The sequence below is a fragment of the Rhinopithecus roxellana genome, chromosome 1 (genome assembly GCF_007565055.1).
Source record: "Rhinopithecus roxellana isolate Shanxi Qingling chromosome 1, ASM756505v1, whole genome shotgun sequence".
Lineage (NCBI taxonomy): Eukaryota > Metazoa > Chordata > Mammalia > Primates > Cercopithecidae > Rhinopithecus > Rhinopithecus roxellana.
In genome coordinates, this window is record NC_044549.1 from 90,398,139 (window position 1) to 90,417,685 (window position 19,547).

The 19,547-nt window shown below is 49.1% G+C and overlaps 2 protein-coding genes across 18 annotated transcripts in view; both read left to right on the top strand.

The window, feature by feature from the left end:
- ARPC4 (actin related protein 2/3 complex subunit 4) overlaps window positions 1-13,678 on the top strand; it is a 15,735-nt gene extending 2,057 nt beyond the window's left edge. Inside the window, exons 2-6 of the mRNA XM_010369408.2 lie at window positions 3,103-3,221; window positions 5,607-5,718; window positions 7,230-7,325; window positions 10,173-10,343; window positions 12,775-13,678. Coding sequence (XP_010367710.1) covers window positions 3,103-3,221; window positions 5,607-5,718; window positions 7,230-7,325; window positions 10,173-10,343; window positions 12,775-12,780 — 504 coding nt within the window. The 3' untranslated portion in view covers window positions 12,781-13,678. The remainder of the gene's footprint in view (window positions 1-3,102; window positions 3,222-5,606; window positions 5,719-7,229; window positions 7,326-10,172; window positions 10,344-12,774) is intronic.
- An 836-nt stretch (window positions 13,679-14,514) lies between these two features.
- The window catches only part of TTLL3 (tubulin tyrosine ligase like 3), a 29,254-nt gene continuing 24,221 nt past the window's right edge, over window positions 14,515-19,547 (top strand). For 4 of the 17 annotated variants that reach the window (XM_030927545.1, XM_030927541.1, XM_030927557.1 and 1 more), the window contains exons 1-2: window positions 16,015-17,286; window positions 17,518-17,606. In XM_030927545.1, the coding sequence (XP_030783405.1) occupies window positions 16,896-17,286; window positions 17,518-17,606 (480 nt within the window). In that variant the 5' untranslated portion in view covers window positions 16,015-16,895. Of the gene's footprint in view, window positions 14,823-16,012; window positions 17,287-17,517; window positions 17,607-19,547 lie in introns of those variants that run through there. The other 13 variants (XM_030927533.1, XM_030927539.1, XM_030927562.1 and 10 more) reach the window with 8 other exon arrangements.

The following is a 19,547-nucleotide window of genomic DNA, read 5'->3' on the forward strand; positions in this document are numbered from 1 at the left end:
TCACTTGAGCTCAGAAATTCGAGGCTGTAGTACACTGTGATCACGCCTGTGAATAGCCACTGCACTGTAGCCTGGACAATATAGCAAGATCCTGTGTCTTAAAAAAAAAAAAAGTCAAGTTGTGTAACCACTACTACAACCAAAATACAGAATATTTCCGTCACCCCAAAAAATTCCCTCGAGTCCTTTTGTAATCACACCTTTCCTCCTTCCCACCCCCGACAACCACTGATGTTTTTAACCCCTATAGTTTTGCCTTTTTCAGATTGTCATGTAAATGGAATGCTTTAGTATGCAGGCTTTTAAGTGTGGCTTCTTACCATAGTACATGTGAGAGTCAACCATATTGTGTGTATCAATAGTTACTCTTTTTTATTGCTAAGTAGTATTTAATTGGCTGGACCACAGTTCGTTGGAAGTTGTTTTTATTTTTCTTTTTTTTTAAAGACACGTTCTCTTCCTGTTGCCCAGGCTGGAGTGCAGTGGCCAGATCTCAGCTCACTGCAACCTCAGTCTCCTGGGTTCAAGCAATTCTCCTGCCTCAGCCTCCCAAGTAGCTGAGATTAACAGGCACCCACTGTGGCTAATTTTTTTGTATTTTTAGTAGAGACGGGGTTTTGCCATGTTAGACAGGCTGGTCTTGAACTCCTGACCTCAGGTGATCCACCCACCTCGGCCTCCCAAAGTGGTGGGATTACAGGCATAAGCCCCTGGGAAGTTGTTTTTCAGTTCCATTATCCACTCCATCTAATGTCAGTCCAACACTTTTGATACTCTTTGCTTGTGACACAGTCTGCTGTATGTCTCACTTCCCTCCCATATCATTCTTCACAGAGCCACCATGCAGCTACAGTCAGGAACTTCCTCCTCAAAAAGCCCCAGTAGTTCCTTACCCCCTTAAGAGAAAAGCTAAACTTGGTAGCCTGGCATTCAAGATTCCCCATCTTACCTCAGTCTACCACTGCAGCCTCATTTAGTGAATCTAAAATGCTTCTCGTATACAGAGACATTGTACTCATTATTACTCTGGAACTCTTGCTGTCCTTTTGTGTTACTCTAACCTTAATTATTTCTTTTGCTCATTTATTCTGCAGGAAATGAGTAAGACACTCTACATGTTACATACTGAGCTAGGTTGGAGGCTATATAGCTGTGAATAAAATAAATATGGTCTGTTGACCATGAGGTTTACAGCCTAGTAAAGGAAAAATCACTTTACAAAGGCATGAAGGAGGCCAGGTGCAGTGGTTCACGCCTGTAATCCCAGCATTTTAGGAGGCCAAGATGGGCGGATCACTTGAGAACAGGAGTTTGAAACCAGCCTGGCCAACATGGCAAAACCCCGTCTCTACTAAAAATACAAAAGTTAGCCAGGCATGGTGGTGCACGTTTGTAATCTCAGCTGTTCGCGTGACTGAGGCAGGTGAATCACTTGAACCCGGGAGGTGGAGGTTGCAGTGAGCCAAGATTGCACCACTGCACTCCAGCCTGGGCAACAGAGTGAGACTCTGTCTCAAAAATAAAATAAAATAAAATAAAATAAAGGCCAGGCACATGGGCTCACGCCTGTAATCCCAACACTTTGGGAGGCTGAAGTGGGCGGATTGCCTGAGGTCAGGATTTCAAGACAACCATGACTAACATGGTGAAACCCCATCTCTACTAAATATACAAAAATTAGCCGGGCATGGTGGTGTGCACCTGTAATCCCAGCTACTCGGGAGGCTGAGGCAGGAGAAAGGCTTCAACCCGGGAGGCAGAGATTGCAGTGAGCAGAGATCGCGTCACTGCACTCCAGGCTGGGCGACAGAAGCGAGACTCTGTCTCAAAATAAATAAATAAATAAAAATTAAAAAGACATGAAAGACATTTTATTGTAAATTGTAATAAATGCTTTGTAGGGGGAAGTGAAGGCCTAAGTGGCCTTCCTTAATTAAGCTGAGATCTGGAGGATGACGTAGGCAAAGAAAGGAAAAAAGCCTACAAATAGATGGTCAAGCATGTGTAAAGCCCTGAGATGGGAAAGAATTTGGCTGATATAAGGACTGACCAGTGCATCTAGAAGCTAATCCCTCTACTAAGAATGTCCTTATTCTGGCCGAGTGTGGGGCTCACACTTCTAATCCCAGCACTTTGGGAGGCTGAGGCGGGTGGATCACAAGGTCAGGAGATCAGGACCACCCTGTCTAACACGTGAAACCCTCTCTCTACTAAAAATACGAAAATTAGCCAGGCGTGGTGGTGGGCGCCTGTAGTCCCAGCTACTTGGGAGGCTGAGGCAGGAGAATGGCATGAACCCAGGAGGCAGAGCTTGCAGTGAGCCGAGATCGTGCCACTGCAGTCCAGCCTGGGTGACAGAGCAAGTCTGTCTCAAAAAAAAAAAAAAAAGAATGTCCTTATTCTACTTTTTCTCGTTATAAAATCCTCCTAATCCCATTTCACTTTCAAAACCAGTTTCTTCTGCAAATATAGATTACTTGTAAATCTAAATATTTCACATTTTATCTTTATATCATAGTTATTTTCTGTATATCTGCTGTCCAGTTGAGCTGTTTGAGGATAGAGACAGTGTTAATCATCTTTGAATTCCCAGTTAGCTCAGTGCCTGGCAAACAGTACACCTATACATTTGTTGGCCTAATAGACAGATTGAAGACAATCATGCATTCACTGGTATGTCTCTAGATCACTTTCTCAGCCTCAGCACTTTTGATATTTGAGACTTGATAATTCTTTGTAGTGCATTGTAGTATGTTTATTGGATATCTGTCCACTCAGTGCCTGCAGTTCCCCTCCCCGCCAAGTCATGACAGTTGAAAATGTCTCAGCATTCCTCTGGTGTGACCCCAGGTTAAAAAGGAAAGAAAGGAAATGTCTCGACATTGCCAAATGTACCCTGGCAGGCAAAATTGCCTCCTGTTGAAAACCACAACTCTGCACGTTGAAAGGCGTCTCGAAGGCCTAGTCTGTTCTGTTCACAGTGGTGTCTTAAGAGCCTTGCACCCTCAGTGCTACCTGGCTTCATGGGAGCTGGAATAGGGGATCAGTGGGTTTGGCGTGACAGATTTTGATCTTCCCTTCCCTTTGTGTTATTTCCTATAGACTGCCACTCTCCGCCCCTACCTGAGTGCCGTGCGGGCCACATTGCAGGCTGCCCTCTGCCTGGAGAACTTCTCCTCTCAGGTTGTGGAACGACACAACAAGCCGGAAGTGGAAGTCAGGTAGGAAAGGACAAGTCAAGGTGGGGATGAGGGGTGCGGCACGCAGAGATGGCTCCTGTCTAGAAGGTGCCGTGAACTTATGTCCCAGAGTAGTCAGGACAGCTGCAGTTGACATTTTGTCTTGCTGCCAGCTGAATGGTGATTCCCAATTTGGAGTTAAGAAAATAGGGTCAGTGGGTTGGCAGGACAGAACCCAGGGGAAAAGACAAGATTGCTTGACACAAGGTATGACTTCCCAGAGCGGGGCTGTTGATGAAGTCTTTCCTGTGGCATTGTTGAAAACACTGGTAGTTTAAGGAATAGTCAGATGATTTAGTTATCTGAGATTCCATCTCCATACTTTTCTAATGTGATGATCAGGGATTTTTTTGTACCTACCAGTCTAGACACTCTGACACCCTAATCCAAATACTCCACATTTTGAATGATTTTCTCTTATCTAGTTTCCATTTCATAAATATCTTTTTCCCCTTTAAAATTTAATCTGATGCAATGGCTGGTGCAAGCCATTGCCTGGTGCAATGGCTCACCCCTGTAATCTGAGCACTTGAGGCTGAAGTGGGCAGATCGCTTGAGCCTAGGAGTTCAAGACCAGCCTGGACAACATGGCAAGACTCCATCTCTACCAAAAAAATATGCAAAAATAGTTGGGCTTGGTGCCACATGCCTGTAGGCCCAGCTTCTTGGGAGGCTGAGGTGGGAGGATCTCTTGAGCCTGGGAGGTAGAGGTTGCAGTGAGCCAACATCGTGACAGTGCACTCCAGCCTGGGTGAGACCCTGTCTCAAAAAATAAGTAAAAGAGGCTGGGCACGGTGGCTTATGCCTATAATCCCAGCACTTTGGGAGGCTGAGGCAGGCAAATCACGAAGTCAAAAGATGGAGAGCATCCTGGCCAACATGGTGAAACCCTGTCTCTACTAAAAATACAAAAATTAGCTGGGCATGGTGGTGCACGCCTGTAGTCCCAGCTACTCAGGAGGCTGAGGCAGGAGAATTGCTCGAACCCGGGAGGCAGAGTTTGCAGCGAGCTGAGATCGTGCCACTGCACTCCAGCCTGGCAACAGAGCAAGACTTCGTCTCAAAAAAAAGTAAATAAAATTCAATCTGGTGCGTACATAACTGAGATAATCTGGGCTATCACCTTAAATGGTGTGATTCAATTTTGAATTTTAAAAATAACTGATGTTAGGATATGCCCTGTTATACTGCTTAACGTACATGATTTCCAGTGGGCCTTTGAAAATGATTAACAGTTTAGAGACACCACACCACAATTAATTACTATTACAGATCTGTAGGTATTCAGAGGCATTACCTTGGAACCTGAACTTATAGGGGTCTCAGAGGCAAATGAATCATTTCTGGATTGATAATTAAAGGAAGCCAAACTGTGTTCAATTTTAGCCTTTCCTTACCTTCAAGACCGGTGTTCTCTCTACATTCCTAGATGGTATATTGGTTTGCCCGTATAGGTTGAGTATCTCTTATCCAAAATGCTTGGGACCAGAAGTATTTCAGATTGTGGAATATTTGCAGATACTTAACCAGTTGAGCGTCCCTAATCCCAAATCCAAAATGCTCTAGTGAGCATCTCCTTTGAGCATCTTGTCAGCACTCAGAAACTCTCAGAATTTTTTTTTTTTTTTTTTTTTTTTTTTTGAGACAGAGTCTCATTCTGTTGCCCAGGCTGGAGTACAGTGGTGTGATCTTGGCTCACTGCAACTGCCACCTCCTGAGTTCGAGCAATTCTCATGCCTCAGCCTCCTGAGTATCTGGAATTACAGGAATGCGCCACCATGCCCAGCTAATTTTTATATTTTTAGTAGAAATGTGATATCACCATGTTGGCCTTGCTGGTCTCGAACTCCTGACCTCAAGTGATCCACCTGCCTCAGCCTCCCAAAGTGCTGGGATTACAGGCATGAGCCACCACGCCCAGCCAGTTTCAGATTTTGGATTTCGGATTTGCAGATTGGGGATGTTCAACTTGTCGTTACTAAAATAGCTGTTTTTTGTAAAGCTCCTACTCTGTACCAGGCACGCTATTAGACATTTGACCCTTTTTGATCTCTCTCAGTCCTCACCAGTGAATTAGGAATCAGAGTCATTTTACAGATGAGAAAATTGAGATTCCAACAGGGTAACTTGCCCAAGGAAAGTAACAGAGGAGGCTGGATTTCAAAACCTTTTCGCCCTGACTTCAGAGCCTGTGCTCTTTCTGCTGAAGAACACACTCACTGGCCCCCATCTTGGAGCACCCCTGCTTGTGAGTCTTCTATTCCTTGGACTCTGTGGTCTCATAGTGATTCCAGGACCTGCCATGGGGTCACTCTGACTATTCTGTCCCTCTGTAGTACAGAGGACTCTGTCACATTGTGTTTTCAGGAGTAGCAAAGAGCTCCTGTTACAACCTGTGACCATCAGCAGGAATGAGAAGGAAAAGGTTCTGATTGAGGGCTCCATCAACTCTGTCCGAGTCAGCATCGCTGTGAAACAGGTGAGTTCACCATGGAGGAGGCCCAGCGTAAGGAGCTCTCGTTCAGTCCAGGGGTCACCATATGAGAGATCAGTGTGCCAGATTCTAGATTCAGAGTGCAGGAAACCTAGCCTCTGCTTCCTTTTTTTTTTTTTGAGACGGATTCTTAACTCTTGTCACCAAGGCTGAAGTGCAGTGGCATGATCTCGGCTCACTGCAACCTCTGCCTCCCAGGTTCAAGCGGTTCTCCTGTCTCAGCCTCCCGAGTAGCTGGGATTACAGGCGCCCGCCACCATGTCCAGTTAATTTTTGTATTTTTAGTAGAGACGGGGTTTCACCATGTTTGCCAGAATGGTCTCCATCTCCGGACCGCAGGTAATCGGCCCACCTCAGCCTCCCAAAGTACTGAGATTACAGGCGTGAGCCACCATGCCTGGCCAGTAGAAGGCAACTCTAAACTTTCAACAGGATGAAAACAAAACAACATTGTTAAATACAGACTACATAATGTTTTCTACAGAAAGTTCTAACCCTGGGGCCTGCTTTCCTTGTTAAAATGGGAGGTTAACAAGTGTTGGGAGGTGTTAAGGGCACACTAGCAACCAGCAGCAATAATTTTCCTTTAGAAATGTTGAGAGTTCGGGGCCAGGCACCGTGGCTCATGCCTGTAATCCCAGCACTTTGAGAGACCAAGGTGGGTGGATCACTTGATGTCAGGAGTTCAAGACCAGCCTGGCCAACATGGTAAAACCCTGTCTCTATTAAAAATACAAAAATTAGCCAGGCGTGGTGGCATGCGCCTGTAGTCCCAACTACATGGGAGGCTGAGGCAGGAGAATTGCTTGAACCCGGGGGGCGGAGATTACAGTGAGCCGAGATCGCGCCACTGCATTCCAGCCTGGGCGACAGAGTGAGACTCTGTCTCAAAAAAAAAAAAAAAAGTAGCCGGCCGTGGTGGTGGGCACCTGTAGTCCTAGCTACTGGGGAGGCTGAGGCGGGGGAATGGCTTGAACCCGGGAGGCGGAGCTTGCAGTGAGCCTAGATCGCGCCACTGCACTCCAGTCTGGGCGACAGAGCAAGACTCTGTCTCAAAAAAAAAAAAAAAAAAAGGAAACGTTGAGAGTTCAGAAGGGAGAAACTTCAGGGATTGTTTAATGTTCAGTGTTATTAAAGCAGAGACCACCTAAGGTTATTTCTGATAGCCCAGGTGGTGCTACAAAACATCCTGGGAAATGTAACACTAGTGAAATGAGAATGGGAAGGTCAGCTTGGAGTACAGCTGTAGACTCTGAAAGAAGCGATAGAAGACTATGAGAATTATCTCTCTGAATGGGTCCTCATTAACAGATGGCCCAAGGTAGACCCTTATTTCAGCTGGCAGCCAGGTCCCCCACTTCAATGATCCTTCCGAGTACCAAACCTCACTGTCTCCTGGGAGCCTTGGAGAAATTGGAGTCAGAAGACCAGGCTACAAGGTGTTTTTGGCCTTGGGTGTCAGCTTTAGAGAAACGTTTCTCTCTTGCACTCCGCAGGCCGATGAGATCGAGAAGATTTTATGCCACAAGTTTATGCGCTTCATGATGATGCGAGCAGAGAACTTCTTTATCCTTCGAAGGAAGCCTGTGGAGGTGAGACCCTGTGACCCATGAGTTTGCAATACCCAGGACCCTGTTACAGAATGGCCTGGGATTGTTTCTAGAACCAGGATCAGTGCTCCTCCAGCTGTTTGGCACCCACTCCCTGAATTGAGATTTGGCCTTCATCTCAGAGTGGGAGCAAAGAGGATTAGAAATTTAGGAAAAATTGGGTCTACCTCAGCCATAGAAAAGGCGAAAAAGGGCCGGGTGTGGTGACTCACGCCTGTAATCCTAGGACTTTGGGAGGCTGAGGTGGGTGGATCACGAGGTCAGGGGTTCAAGACCAGCCTGGCCAACGTGGTGAAACCTCGTCTCTACTAAAAATACAAAAATTAGCTGGGCGTTGTGGTAGGCATCTGTAATCCCAGCTACTCAGGAGGCTGAGGCAGACAACTGCTTAAACCTAGGAGGCAGAGGTTGCAGTGAGCCGAGATCGTGCCACTGCACTGCAGCCTGGGCAACAGAGCAAGACTCCGTCTCAAAAAAAAAAAAAGCAAAAAAGGTAAGACATATTGCTTATTCCCAGACCCTATAGTCTAGCATCAGAAAGAGCTCAGTGAATTAGAAATCCTTTCTTTTTTTTTTTTTTTTTTTGAGACAGAGTCTCGCTCTGTCGCCCGGGCTGGAGTGCAGTGGCCGGATCTCAGCTCACTGCAAGCTCCGCCTCCCGGGTTCCCGCCATTCTCCTGCCTCAGCCTCCAGAGTGGCTGGGACTACAGGCGCCCGCTACCTCACCCGGCTAGTTTTTTGTATTTTTTAGTAGAGACGGGGTTTCACCATGTTAGCCAGGATGGTCTCGATCTCCTGACCTCATGATCCGCCCGTCTTGGCCTCCCAAAGTGCTGGGATTACAGGCTTGAGCCACCGCACCCGGCCTAGAAATCCTTTCTAAGCTCTGCCAACTGAATCATAGTCTCTCTCTCTCTCTCTTTTTTTTTTTTTTTTGAGATGGAGTTTTGCTCTTGTTGCCCAGGCTGGAGTGCAGTGGCACAATCTCACTCACTGCAGCCTCCACCTCCCAGGTCAAGCGATTCTCCTGCCTCAACCTCCTGAGTAGCTGGGATTACAGGCATGCGCTACCACACCTGGCTAATTTTGTAGTTTTAGTAGAGACAGGGTTTCATTGTGTTGGCCAGGCTGGTCTCGAACTCCTGACCTCAGGTGATCCACCTGCTTCGGCCTCCCAAAGTGAATCATAGTCTCTCTTTTTTTTTTTGAGATGGAGTCTTGCTCCGTCGCCCAGGCTGGAGTGCAGTGGCGCAATCTCAGCTCACTGCAAACTCCACCTCCCAGGTTCATGCCATCCTCCTGCCTCAGCCTCCTGAGTAGCTGGGACTACAGGTGCCTGCCACCATGCCCGGCTTATTTTTTTGTATTTTTAATAGAGATGGGGTTTCACCGGGTTAGCCAGGATGATCTTGATCTCCTGACCTCATGATCCACCTGCCTCAGCTAGGTTTACAGGCGTGAGCCACCGCGCCCAACCTTCGTTTCCTTTTTTTTTTCTTTTTTTTTTTTTTTGAGACGGAGTCTCGCTGTGTTGTGCAGGCTGGAATGCAGTGGTGCGATCTTGACTTACTGCAAGCTCCGCCTCCTTGGTTCATGCCATTCTCCTGCCTCAGCCTCCCCAGTAGCTGGGACTACGGGCGCCTGCCACCACACCTGGCTAATTTTTTGTATTTTTAGTAGAGACAGGGTTTCACCGTGTTAGCCAGGATGGTCTTGATCTCCTGACCTTGTGATCCACCCACCTCGGTCTCCCAAGGTGCTGGGATTACAGGCATAAACCACCACGCCTGGCCCACCAAATCAGTCTCTTAAAGCCACAGTTAACATTGGGTCAGTTGTTGCCTGAATTTTTACTTGAATCCTCTCCACAGACTCCTTGCTAGTTCAACTTAAAATATCCCCAGTGACTGAGCAACTACCACACAGCAGCATGTGCCATCATCAGACACGTTAGGCGTGTTGGCCAAGTTCTTCCTCATCCTGAGCCAAATTTTCTCTCCTGGTCCTAGATCTAATTTCTGGGGCCACCCAGAATAAATAAAATTGCTCTTCCTCCCACAGCCCTCCAGCAGAAAAAGACCTTAATCCCACCCATCTTCCACGTCATCTCTTCTCTGAACTAAATGTTCCCTGTTGTTTGATTAGATTCTTCTTTAACAAGACTTCCCTTGACTCATTCTCTTTTTTTTTTTTTTTTTTTTTTTTGAGACGGAGTCTCGCTCTGCCGCCCAGGCTGGAGGCATGCGCTACCACACCTGGCTAATTTTGTAGTTTTAGTACAGACAGGGTTTCGTTGTGTTGGCCAGGCTGGTCTCAGCTCACTGCAAGCTCTGCCTCCTGGATTTACGCCATTCTCCTGCCTCAGCCTCCCGAGTAGCTGGGACTGCAGACGCCTGTCATGTCGCCCGGCTAGTTTTTTTTTCTGTATTTTTTAGTAGAGACGGGGTTTCACTGTGTTAGCCAGGATGGTCTCGATCTCCTGACCTCGTGATCTGCCCGTCTCGGCCTCCCAAAGTGCTGGGATTACAGGCTTGAGCCACCGCGCCCGGCCGACTCATTCTCAATGCAGAGTTCTTTGTGCCACAGATAGTCTTCCAGAGATGTCTGATACACACAGAATTCTCAACTGGGTTCAGTTGCTTGGATCCAACCTAGACACCCTCCCCCAGAGCAGCTGGGCTGCTGACTGGAAGGGTGTGTAGCTTGGGAGAAGATCATAGCCAGTGGGAACCATGTGGATGAGTGGAGGACGTGACCAGCTCAGTTCCCCTGGGATGCTAATTCTCTCCTGTTCCTTCTCTTCCTCCTCCCTACTGTCTTCTTCCCTAGGGGTATGATATCAGCTTTCTGATCACCAACTTCCACACAGAGCAGATGTACAAACACAAGTTGGTGGACTTTGTGATCCACTTCATGGAGGAGATTGACAAGGAGATCAGTGAGATGAAGCTGTCAGTCAATGCCCGTGCCCGCATCGTGGCTGAGGAGTTCCTTAAGAATGTGAGTAGGGACCTTTCAGCTTTCCTTCCAAGGCCAAAGGATCTGAGGGTCATGTTGAGAACTTAGCATCTGGTGGAAAAGGGGTCCAAGCAGTGTGTTTATATCTTCTGAGCTCTCTAGGACCCCTGGGCACAGCAGGTCAGTCAGGTGCTTTGGAGCTAGAGGACCCCAAGTTCATCTCTGAGAGCTACAAGGCGTTTTCTATATTTGGGTGTCTGGGATGTCTCCTAGTCCCTCATAGGAACTTGGACACTCATTTCTACATCTCAAGATGTTCACAAAGGCCTTACCTCTATCTCATTCATACCCCAAGCGAGGCAAGTGAAGTCTGCAAGTGAATTTTCTAGGAATATAGGACAGTTAATCATGTTATAATTCCACTTCTCAAATAGACTTCAGTACTTCCCTTCAGCATGTTTCTCAGGCTTAGTCATGATTCCTTCAACCTGTTTTCTATCACTTGCATGGTATAAGTCCTCCAGATTCCTCTTACATTGTTTATGCCTTTCTAATTGAAAGGATGTAGTCATCTGAAGAGGTAGAATTGTTTACATTGATGAACTGATGACATAGTTCTTAGTTGTTTAGATATTCAGAACATGCCTTCCTTTTTTTTCTCCTTTTTCCAAATAATCTTCGGTTTGTTGCTATGTTCCACCCAGAGTGGCTGTGATCTCTAGATGGTAGACTTAGTGTGTACTCCCACTAATAAGTACACACCCAGTCCAGAAGGAGCTCAGATTCCTAAAAATGGAAATTATACCCGCTTCCCTTGGGATTTAATTATACCGAGGGTGGCCAGTATACAGAATAGCCGTAGTGTGTGCACAGGTCAGCATGGTTGTTCAGCTCACTCAGCTGTGGAGGCAGACCACCTGTGTGTGAATCCAGGCTCCACTGCCTACTCAGGCATGTCACTGAACTTTCAACTAAGCCTCAGTTTCCTCAGCTGTGAAATGAAGGTCTGGTAATTAATACTTATCTTTCAGAGTGGTTGAGCGTTAAGTAAGACCATGTGTGTAAAACATAGCACCTGGTACATAGTAAGCTTTCCATGTATTGTAGCACTGAAGTTTTATGACCAGGATACTAGGAACCCTCTCGATTGAACTGGAAGGGGAAAATAGCTCTTGTTCCAATTGAATATTTGGCTCACTCATTCAACAATCATTTACTTACTTATGATAATTACATCATACAGAATTAGACACCTAAAAAAGTATGTTCACATGTCCTGTTTATTACTCAAAACAATCTTTGAGTCAGCTATTATCGCCATTTTAGAAATTAATAAACTGGGTCTCTAGAAGCAAAAGCACCTGTCCAAGGTCCCTCAGCCAGTAAGAGGAGGAACCAGAATGTGGAGCTGGGTTTTCGGACTCAGAGGTCTAAGATAGTACCATAACCTTTGTCGGGGTCACAAATTCAGGTGCATCCAAAGGTTGGGTAGCTGTGGAGTGGGCAGGATGAGGAGCTGCTAAGCACATGCCTCATCTGCAGGGGCTGGCTCCCACACACCTCCAGGCCATTGACCCCCCATTTTTTTTTTTTTTTTTTTTTTTTTTTTTAAATGGAGTCTCTCTCTGTCGCCCAGGCTGGAGTCTGGCTCACTGCAAGCTCCGCCTCCTGGGTTCATGCCATTCTCCTGCCTCAGCCTCTCGAGTAGCTGGGACTACAGGCGCCCGCCACCATGCCCAGCTGATTTTTTTGGTACTTTTAGTAGAGACGGGGTTTCACCATGTGAGCCAGGATGGTCTCAATATCCTGACCTCGTGATCCACCCACTTGGGCCTTCCAAAGTGCTAGGATTACAGGCGTGAGCCACCGTGCCCCGCCAACTAATTCATATTCTTTTAAACACCATGTGGGCCATACAGTGCTCATCTTTGGGCTGCTTTCAGGCATGGACCATTGGTTCACAACCTTTGGTCTCTAAAATGTCCAGGGCTATTCTAGGCAGCATGGGGGACCCTTGAGGGCAGAAAACATTTCAAGAGCCTGTCTTGGTTGGAGGATCATCCAGAGCTTGACACAAAAGTACCAGAACCTGGGTCCTTCTCCACTTGGCCCTCTGAGTCCCCAAGCCCCTTGCATGAGAGCCCCCATGCCTAAAGAAAGCAACCTTAGTTCACCAGGCAGGACGCTGACAGGGCTTTCTAGCAGCCTCCATGCCAGGGCACAGGGGAGCTGTGGAGAAGCTCCATGACTGTTAATTTTTCTGCCTCATCTAGTGTTAGGCTTAGGGCCAGTGCCCATAGGTCACTTCTGAAAGCTGGCTGAATTAGAGCATGACCACAAGGTGTCCTGGGACCCAACTCTGTCCCTCAGAGATACGAGCACAGTGGCAGCTCAGGTTCACACAGCTCCTTAGAGCAGCCCTACCAGGATGCAATAATAACCACCATGCACTGCCTCTTGGTTCTCTTGACAGTTTTAAACCATCTGGCTGGATCTCGTGGCCTTCCCCCTCAGACTACTCATGTCTCCACGAAGGCGTCCTGGAGTCACTCCCCAGAGCAGCAGCGGCGGCAGCAGGGAGCTGGGTTGGGGTGGGCATTTGATGCGGGAGGTGGGTGGTGTGCTTGCTAGCTGGGCAAGAAAGCAGCAGTGGACCTGCCCCAAGGCCACACATGCCTGGTGAGGCTGGCTTCTGATGTTCAGTGCCCTGGGCCGGGACAGATTTTTTTTAACGTCTTGAAACTTAAACTCTGTGCTTGTAGGATACTGTAACCTTTTTGTCTTTTTTTTTTTTTTTTTTTTTTTAAATCCTCCATCTCCAGTGACTGTGACTGGTCCCAGTGATTGTACCTTATTGGTTGCTGTGGGTCTGGGCGGGCCTGGAGCCAGAAGGCGACTTTATTTTTTCTCTCCTATGCCACCCCAGGTGGGGAGGGAGGGAGGTTTCAGACTCCAGTTTCTCTCCCTTACCCTTTTATTCCTAAGCCTCCTTGGCCCCAATATAAGTGGTGGGAACCCTCTGCCAGCTTCCTGAGTTCTGCCTGAAGATGGCCCCCCAGCACTGGTTGGGGACAAGGGCCAAATTGGTGACCACCAGTCATGCCTAGGACCTGGGGCCCAAAAGCCAGGCAACCCCTGACTACAGGGGCCACTGGGTACCCTCCCAGTTGAGAGGGGCCGCTGTTTCGCCTTGTCCGTCAGTACCAGTGCCTGTGCCAGAGGTTGCGAGGTGAGTCCTCTAGAGCTTCCCAGCTGGGCCCTCCTCCTGCCTGTTCTGGCTCGTCTGCTCCCACGCTAGCTGTCCCTTTTCTGATTCTGGTGGATCCTCCCTCCCCTAATTAAAGTCTCTTTTTGCTCCTTTGGGGCTGCATGAGGTCTTTGCTGTCTGTGTGTATGAAAGGAGGGGAGGTGGGGCTTCTTTTCCCTGAGACCAGATGGCTGGTAATTGTGCCTGGAGCTCCCCACTGGGTGCAATCTCATGATTGGTCCCACCATTATTCCTATCAGGGGCCCCAACCCAGAGACTCCATTCATTGTAGTCCAGGCACCATTCATTTCTGAAACTGCTCTCTCTGCCTATACAGAGCTTTGGTGCTTTTCACATAATGAACTTACTTGGGCTAAAAAGTAACCTCAGAGAAACAGTGCTCCCATTTGGTGGATAAGGAAACAGATTCCAAACGTGAGATGTAAAAACTTGCCCCAAATCTAGCCAGTGAGCAAGAGAGTAGACTTTTGCCTGTGCCAAAACAGTAATCACCATCCACAAGTGGCTATTTAAATTTTAATTATTACAATTAAAGTTTAAAATCCAGTTCCCCAGTCCCACTGGCAACTTAACAGCTACCAGTGATTACCATGTATAACAGCATGTATAGGCCGGGCGCGGTGGCTCAAGCCTGTAATCCCAGCACTTTGGGAGGCCGAGACGGGCAGATCACGAGGTCAGGAGATCGAGACCATCCTGGCTAACATGGTGAAACCCCGTCTCTACTAAAAAATACAAAAAACTAGCCGGGCGAGGTGGCGGGCCCCTGTAGTCCCAGCTACTCAGGAGGCTGAGGCAGGAGAATGGTGTAAACCCAGGAGGCGGAGCTTGCAGTGAGCTGAGATCTGGCCACTGCACTCCAGCCTGGGCGACGGAGCGAGACTCCGTCTCAAAAAAAAAAAAAACCAGCATATATAGACATAGAGCATATGCAACACATACATAGAGATTCCTATCATTGCAGAAAGTTCCATTGGATAGTACTACACCTTAGTAACACCTTGAAGTAAAAAAAAAACAAAAAACCCTTGTGTTTGAATCCTGATTCTTCTTGAAAAATTTGGTCAAGTTGTTTCTATTTTGTGTCTCAGTAGAGATAATGAATATGAATAATCTGACACGGTCCCTGCCACACAGGTACTAACTGAACCGTAGTTGTTCACCAGCCCAGTGGCTGGGCTGTTGAATAATTTCCAGTGTTCATGATGTTATCCTTGCCTTGAAGAGACTTGGAGGTCCAGGAAAAGGGCTAGGTATGTAAAAGGTTCACTGAAGTGTTTTATATTTAATATTGGAAGTCAGGGGGCCAAGGGGTAAATATAGGAGAGAGTGTCAGGGTAAGCTTCAAGAAGGGTTAACCTTTGAGCTGAGCTTTGAAAAGGGATTCCTACAGATGGCCAGAGGGGTCTCTCTTGATGGGGTGGACAAGGTGATGTTAAAGGGAGGAGGGGGTGAGGGCAACTGGAACAGCTATTGCCCCTCTCCCCCGCCACCTTTTTTTTTTTTTTTTTTTTTTCATTTTTGAGACGGTCTCACTTTGTCACCCAGGCTGGAGTGCAGTGGTGCAATCGTGGCTCACTGCAGCCTCAGCTTCCCCAGGCTCAAGTGATTCTCCCACCTCAGCTTCCTGAGTAGCTGGGACCACAGGCCTGTGCCACTACGCCCAGCTGATTTTTTTGTTTTTGTTTTTAGTTTTTTTTAGTTCTCGCTATGTTGCCTGGGCTGCCTTGGGTGATCCTCCCGCCTCAGCCTACCCAAGTGTTATCATCCCCTTTATGACATTTCCTCTGTGACCTACCTCACTACCCCTCTGAATTAGATGTTCCCTCCTCCAGGGCACATGGTTATGTTCTAGCTTTGCAGTGAATGTTAAAGGTGGTCACAGTGAAACTGGGTGACTAATAGGGTATAGCAGCTGGTCACTCAACAACCCTCACAGGACAGCATTGCCTGGGTGAGCCAGCCACAACCCTCATTTGTCACGTATCTCTCTCCCAGGGTCCAAATTCCCTAAATCACCTCTCCTGGGGATGTGCCTTTTGGGAAGTCCAGCCATCAGCTAAAGGGGGGTTGGGGTCAGCTGGACAGGAAGGTGGGGGATCCACCTTCACTCTTAAGAGCACATCTACCCAGTGACTAACAAAGCTGGGCTCTGACCAGGGTACTCTCTTCAACTCTGCCTGCATGGGCACTGCTAAAGTTGGCCTCTCAAACTGTCCCCATGTGGTCCTTCTGTGACTAACGGGCAACCTGCGTGATAACATACAGGTGTTTAAGAGACAGGCTTTGGAGTCAGACCAGGGTTGCAATGCTGCCTCTGCTGTGTGATTTGAGGCAAATTGTTTAACATCTTGGAACCTTATCTCCCCTGTGACTTTTGAGGATAATACTTTGCCAGTGCTTCCAAAAAGGTTGCTTACAGTCAGCCTGGGGGCCAGGCATAACTGTTCTGATTTATTACATTTCTTTCACAGTTGACTCAAATGATGATCTGTTTTTCCATTTCCAAGTTCCTGGGGAGGGTGTGCTCTGCACTTTTGTGTTACCCCCATATGCTGCCCTCGCTAAGGACCTTACCCTAGGCCCATCTGCCAGGCCCGGCAGGTCTGATCTGGCCTCACCAGGCTCCAGCCACTCTGGCTGTCTTGTAGTTCGCACAAGGGTTCTTAACCCTTTTCAGGGCTGTTGCTGGGACTGTTTGTTCCCTGAAGTGCTGTTGCTCCCCTTTCCCTGGTGACTCCTGACTCCTCGCATTTACATCTTCAGCTTAAATGTATCACCTCTTCAGAGGACATCCTCTAACTCCACTTTATCTAAAATGCGCCCTCTTCCTGGTTTCACCTCTGCTTGTTCATTGCCCTTATTATACCTGTAACTATTCCCTTCCTTTGTTACTTTTTATTCCCCTCACTGGGCTGTAAGCTCCATGAGGTCAGGAGACATTTGTTAGCACCTATAAATACTGTAGAATCGCTCAAACCCCAGGGCCGGTGGCACCAGGAAGTACTGGATAAGGAACCGCGACACAAACTGGGGCTCAGTGCTCTCTTCCGCCTTCAGTGCCCCGCTCATCAAGGGTCTGGGTGAGGCCCCAGGTCCTGAGGAAGCCCTCGCTTGACTGCCCCGGGGCCCACTGCAGCCTCCAACCAACCCCGAGCGGTCTGATGGTGCCCAGGGAATGGTTTCCAAGGCAATAGCAAACGGGGCGGGGCTTGGAACGGAGGACAAGGCTCGAGCCTAGGCAGGACCTTCCCGGGAGAGGAGGCGGCGACGCGGAGGGGAGGCGGGATCAGGGGCGCTGGGAGGGCGAGCGCGGCGAGGGGCGCATGCAGGGCCCCGACGCACCGCTGCTCCTGAGCGCTGGGGAGCTGGGGCCCGGGCGCCGGGGCTCGGCCTCCTGGTACCGCCAGGGGGGCGGCCCGGTGTGCAACTGGCTGCGAAAGCCGCAGCCGCTCGAGCCACGCACCAGTTTCCCTTCGGCCCACCGCTCCGAGTTCCGTCCACCCTGGAGGCTGCCATGGCCCGGCCCTGCCTCCGCCCAGCCCGAGGAGGGTCACGCAGGCGGTAGATGCCAGGCGGGCAGCCCCGTCCCTGCGCGCCGCCTTGGCCGCGCCTTCAAGACGCTGGTCCCAGGCACCCACGCCCAGGGCGCCGCGGATCCCTGCCCCCTCGGCCCCCCGCACACCCCGGTCCTGGATGACCCCTCTCCGCAGAATGGTGAGGCCCCGTGCAGCCCGTTCGCTCTGGCCTACAGCGGCTGCGAGGACGACAAGATGCTGGGGTGGAGGGAGGGAATGGGGGTCGGGAGAAGAGCGGCCAAGGGTGGACATCCGGATGAAGGCGGGAGGCAGAGAAGAGGCGTGGCTATCGGCGGCCAGAAAAGATCCTAGGCCGGGACCCTAGGCCCAGGCCCAGTCTACCCCGCCCCTACTCCGCATCTTTCTGCAGGTTTCCCGGTCCTCTGGCGAGGATCCTCCAAGGCGTCTCACATGAACCGGCTCAGAAACGCCAAAATCTATGTGGAGAGAGCTGTCAAGGTCAGAGGAGGGGCGGGGGCACTTAGAAAGGGCCCTGGGAGCGGCTCAACCTGTCTCCCTGCGCTATTTTCTTATATCCTTAAAAAACAAAAGCAAAAGAAAAAACAACAGCAAAAACCCTCAACCACCACACCCATCTTCAACTACCTCCCCATTTACCCCTTCAGCACCAAACTTCTGGGCTCCCTCCACTCTGGTTCCCTGTGATGTCCCACTCTAATCAAGGTGCCTGGTGAGTTCCAGGGAGCCAAACCCAGCAGTGCCTTTCTGTTTTGATCTCGGTTGGGCACCTGTATCTTTGTACACCGCTGCCCCACACACTCTTCCCCTTGGCTGTCTGACTGCACGCTCCTCGTTTTCCTTTCTCCCTCTTTGGCTGCCGCTTTTCAGTGGCCTTTGAAGGTTGGGGCCCCCTGACCCCTTCCCCAGGTCTGTCTCCTTTGGCTGTGTCCTTGGCTGAGTCCAGTCAGTGTGCTGCACCCCCTCTGTGCCCCTTCCAGCCCAGCCTCGAACTCCACATCCCGTAGATCCAGCCCCCTACCTATCATCTACACCCAGAAAACTTAACAAGCATTTCAAATTCATGTCCCAAACCAGACTTTGATCTTCCTGCCCAAACCTGTTGTCCTCCCAGTCTCTGGTCTTTCCCATCTCTCAGTTCCTCATGCCAGAAATCTCATCTTTCTGTTTCTTCACCCACAGGTCTAATCCCATCAGCAAAACCACTTGTCATCTCCACCTCCAAAACGATTCTCAACTCTAGCACCTTCTCCAGTCTGTGATATAACCACCTTCATTATAGTAATTGTGATTTCTCTCCTAGGCAAACCATGACAGCCTCCTAATTGGTCTGCCTCCATCCTGTCCCCTCATCTTTTTGCCATACAGCAGCAAGTCAAGCCTGGAAAGACTCCCTACCTTTTTTGCTCACGACACTCTTAGTATGAAATCCAAGTCCGTTCCAAGGCCTGCAGGCCTTCCACAGTCTAGCCACTGCCTACCTCCTCTGGGGCTTTCCCCATCATTTTCCATGCTCTACTCACTCTGGTCTCCCTTCAGTTCCTTCTTTTTTTTTTTTTTTTTTTTTTTGAGACGGAGTCTCGCGCTGTCACCCAGGCTGGAGTGCAGTGGCCGGATCTCGGCTCACTGCAAGCTCCGCCTCCCGGGTTCACGCCATTCTCCTGCCTCAGTCTCCCGAGTAGCTGGGACTACAGGTGCCCGCCACCTCGCCCGGCTAGTTTTTTTCTTTTTGTATTTTTTAGTAGAGACGGGGTTTCACCGTGTTAGCCAGGATGGCCTCGATCTTCTGACCTCGTGATCCGCCTGTCTCGGCCTCCCAAAGTGCTGGGATTACAGGCTTGAGCCACCGCACCTGGCCCTTCAGTTCGTTCTGACCTCTCTCCAGCCTCAAGGCCTTTGCACATGCTTTCCCCTCTGCCTGAATCGCCATTTCCCAGCTCTGTAAATTCATGGCTTCCTTTCAACCTTCCCTCACCATGTATTTCTAAATAGTTTCTCTGGATCCCATTAAGTATGCAGTTTCTGGAGCCAAACTGCCAGGATGTAAATCCCTGCTCTTTTGCTTAACCACTGTGGGGCCTCAGGCACCCTGCTCAACTTCTCTATGCCTCTGTTTCATAGCCAGTAAAATGGAGATAACAGTATCTAATAAAAATGCATAGTATTGGCCGGGCAAGGTGGCTGACACCTGTAATCCTAGCATTTTGGGAGGCTAAGGCAGGAGGATCACTTGAGGCCAGGAGTTCAAGACCAGCCTGGCCAACACAGTGAAAACCAGTCTCTACCAAAAAATATAAAAATTATCTGGGGCGCCAGATGCGGTGGCTGATGCCTGTAATTCCAGCACTTTGGGAGGCCAAGGTGGGTGGATCACCTAAAGTCAGGAGTTTGAGACCAGTGTGGCAAATATGGTGAAACCTC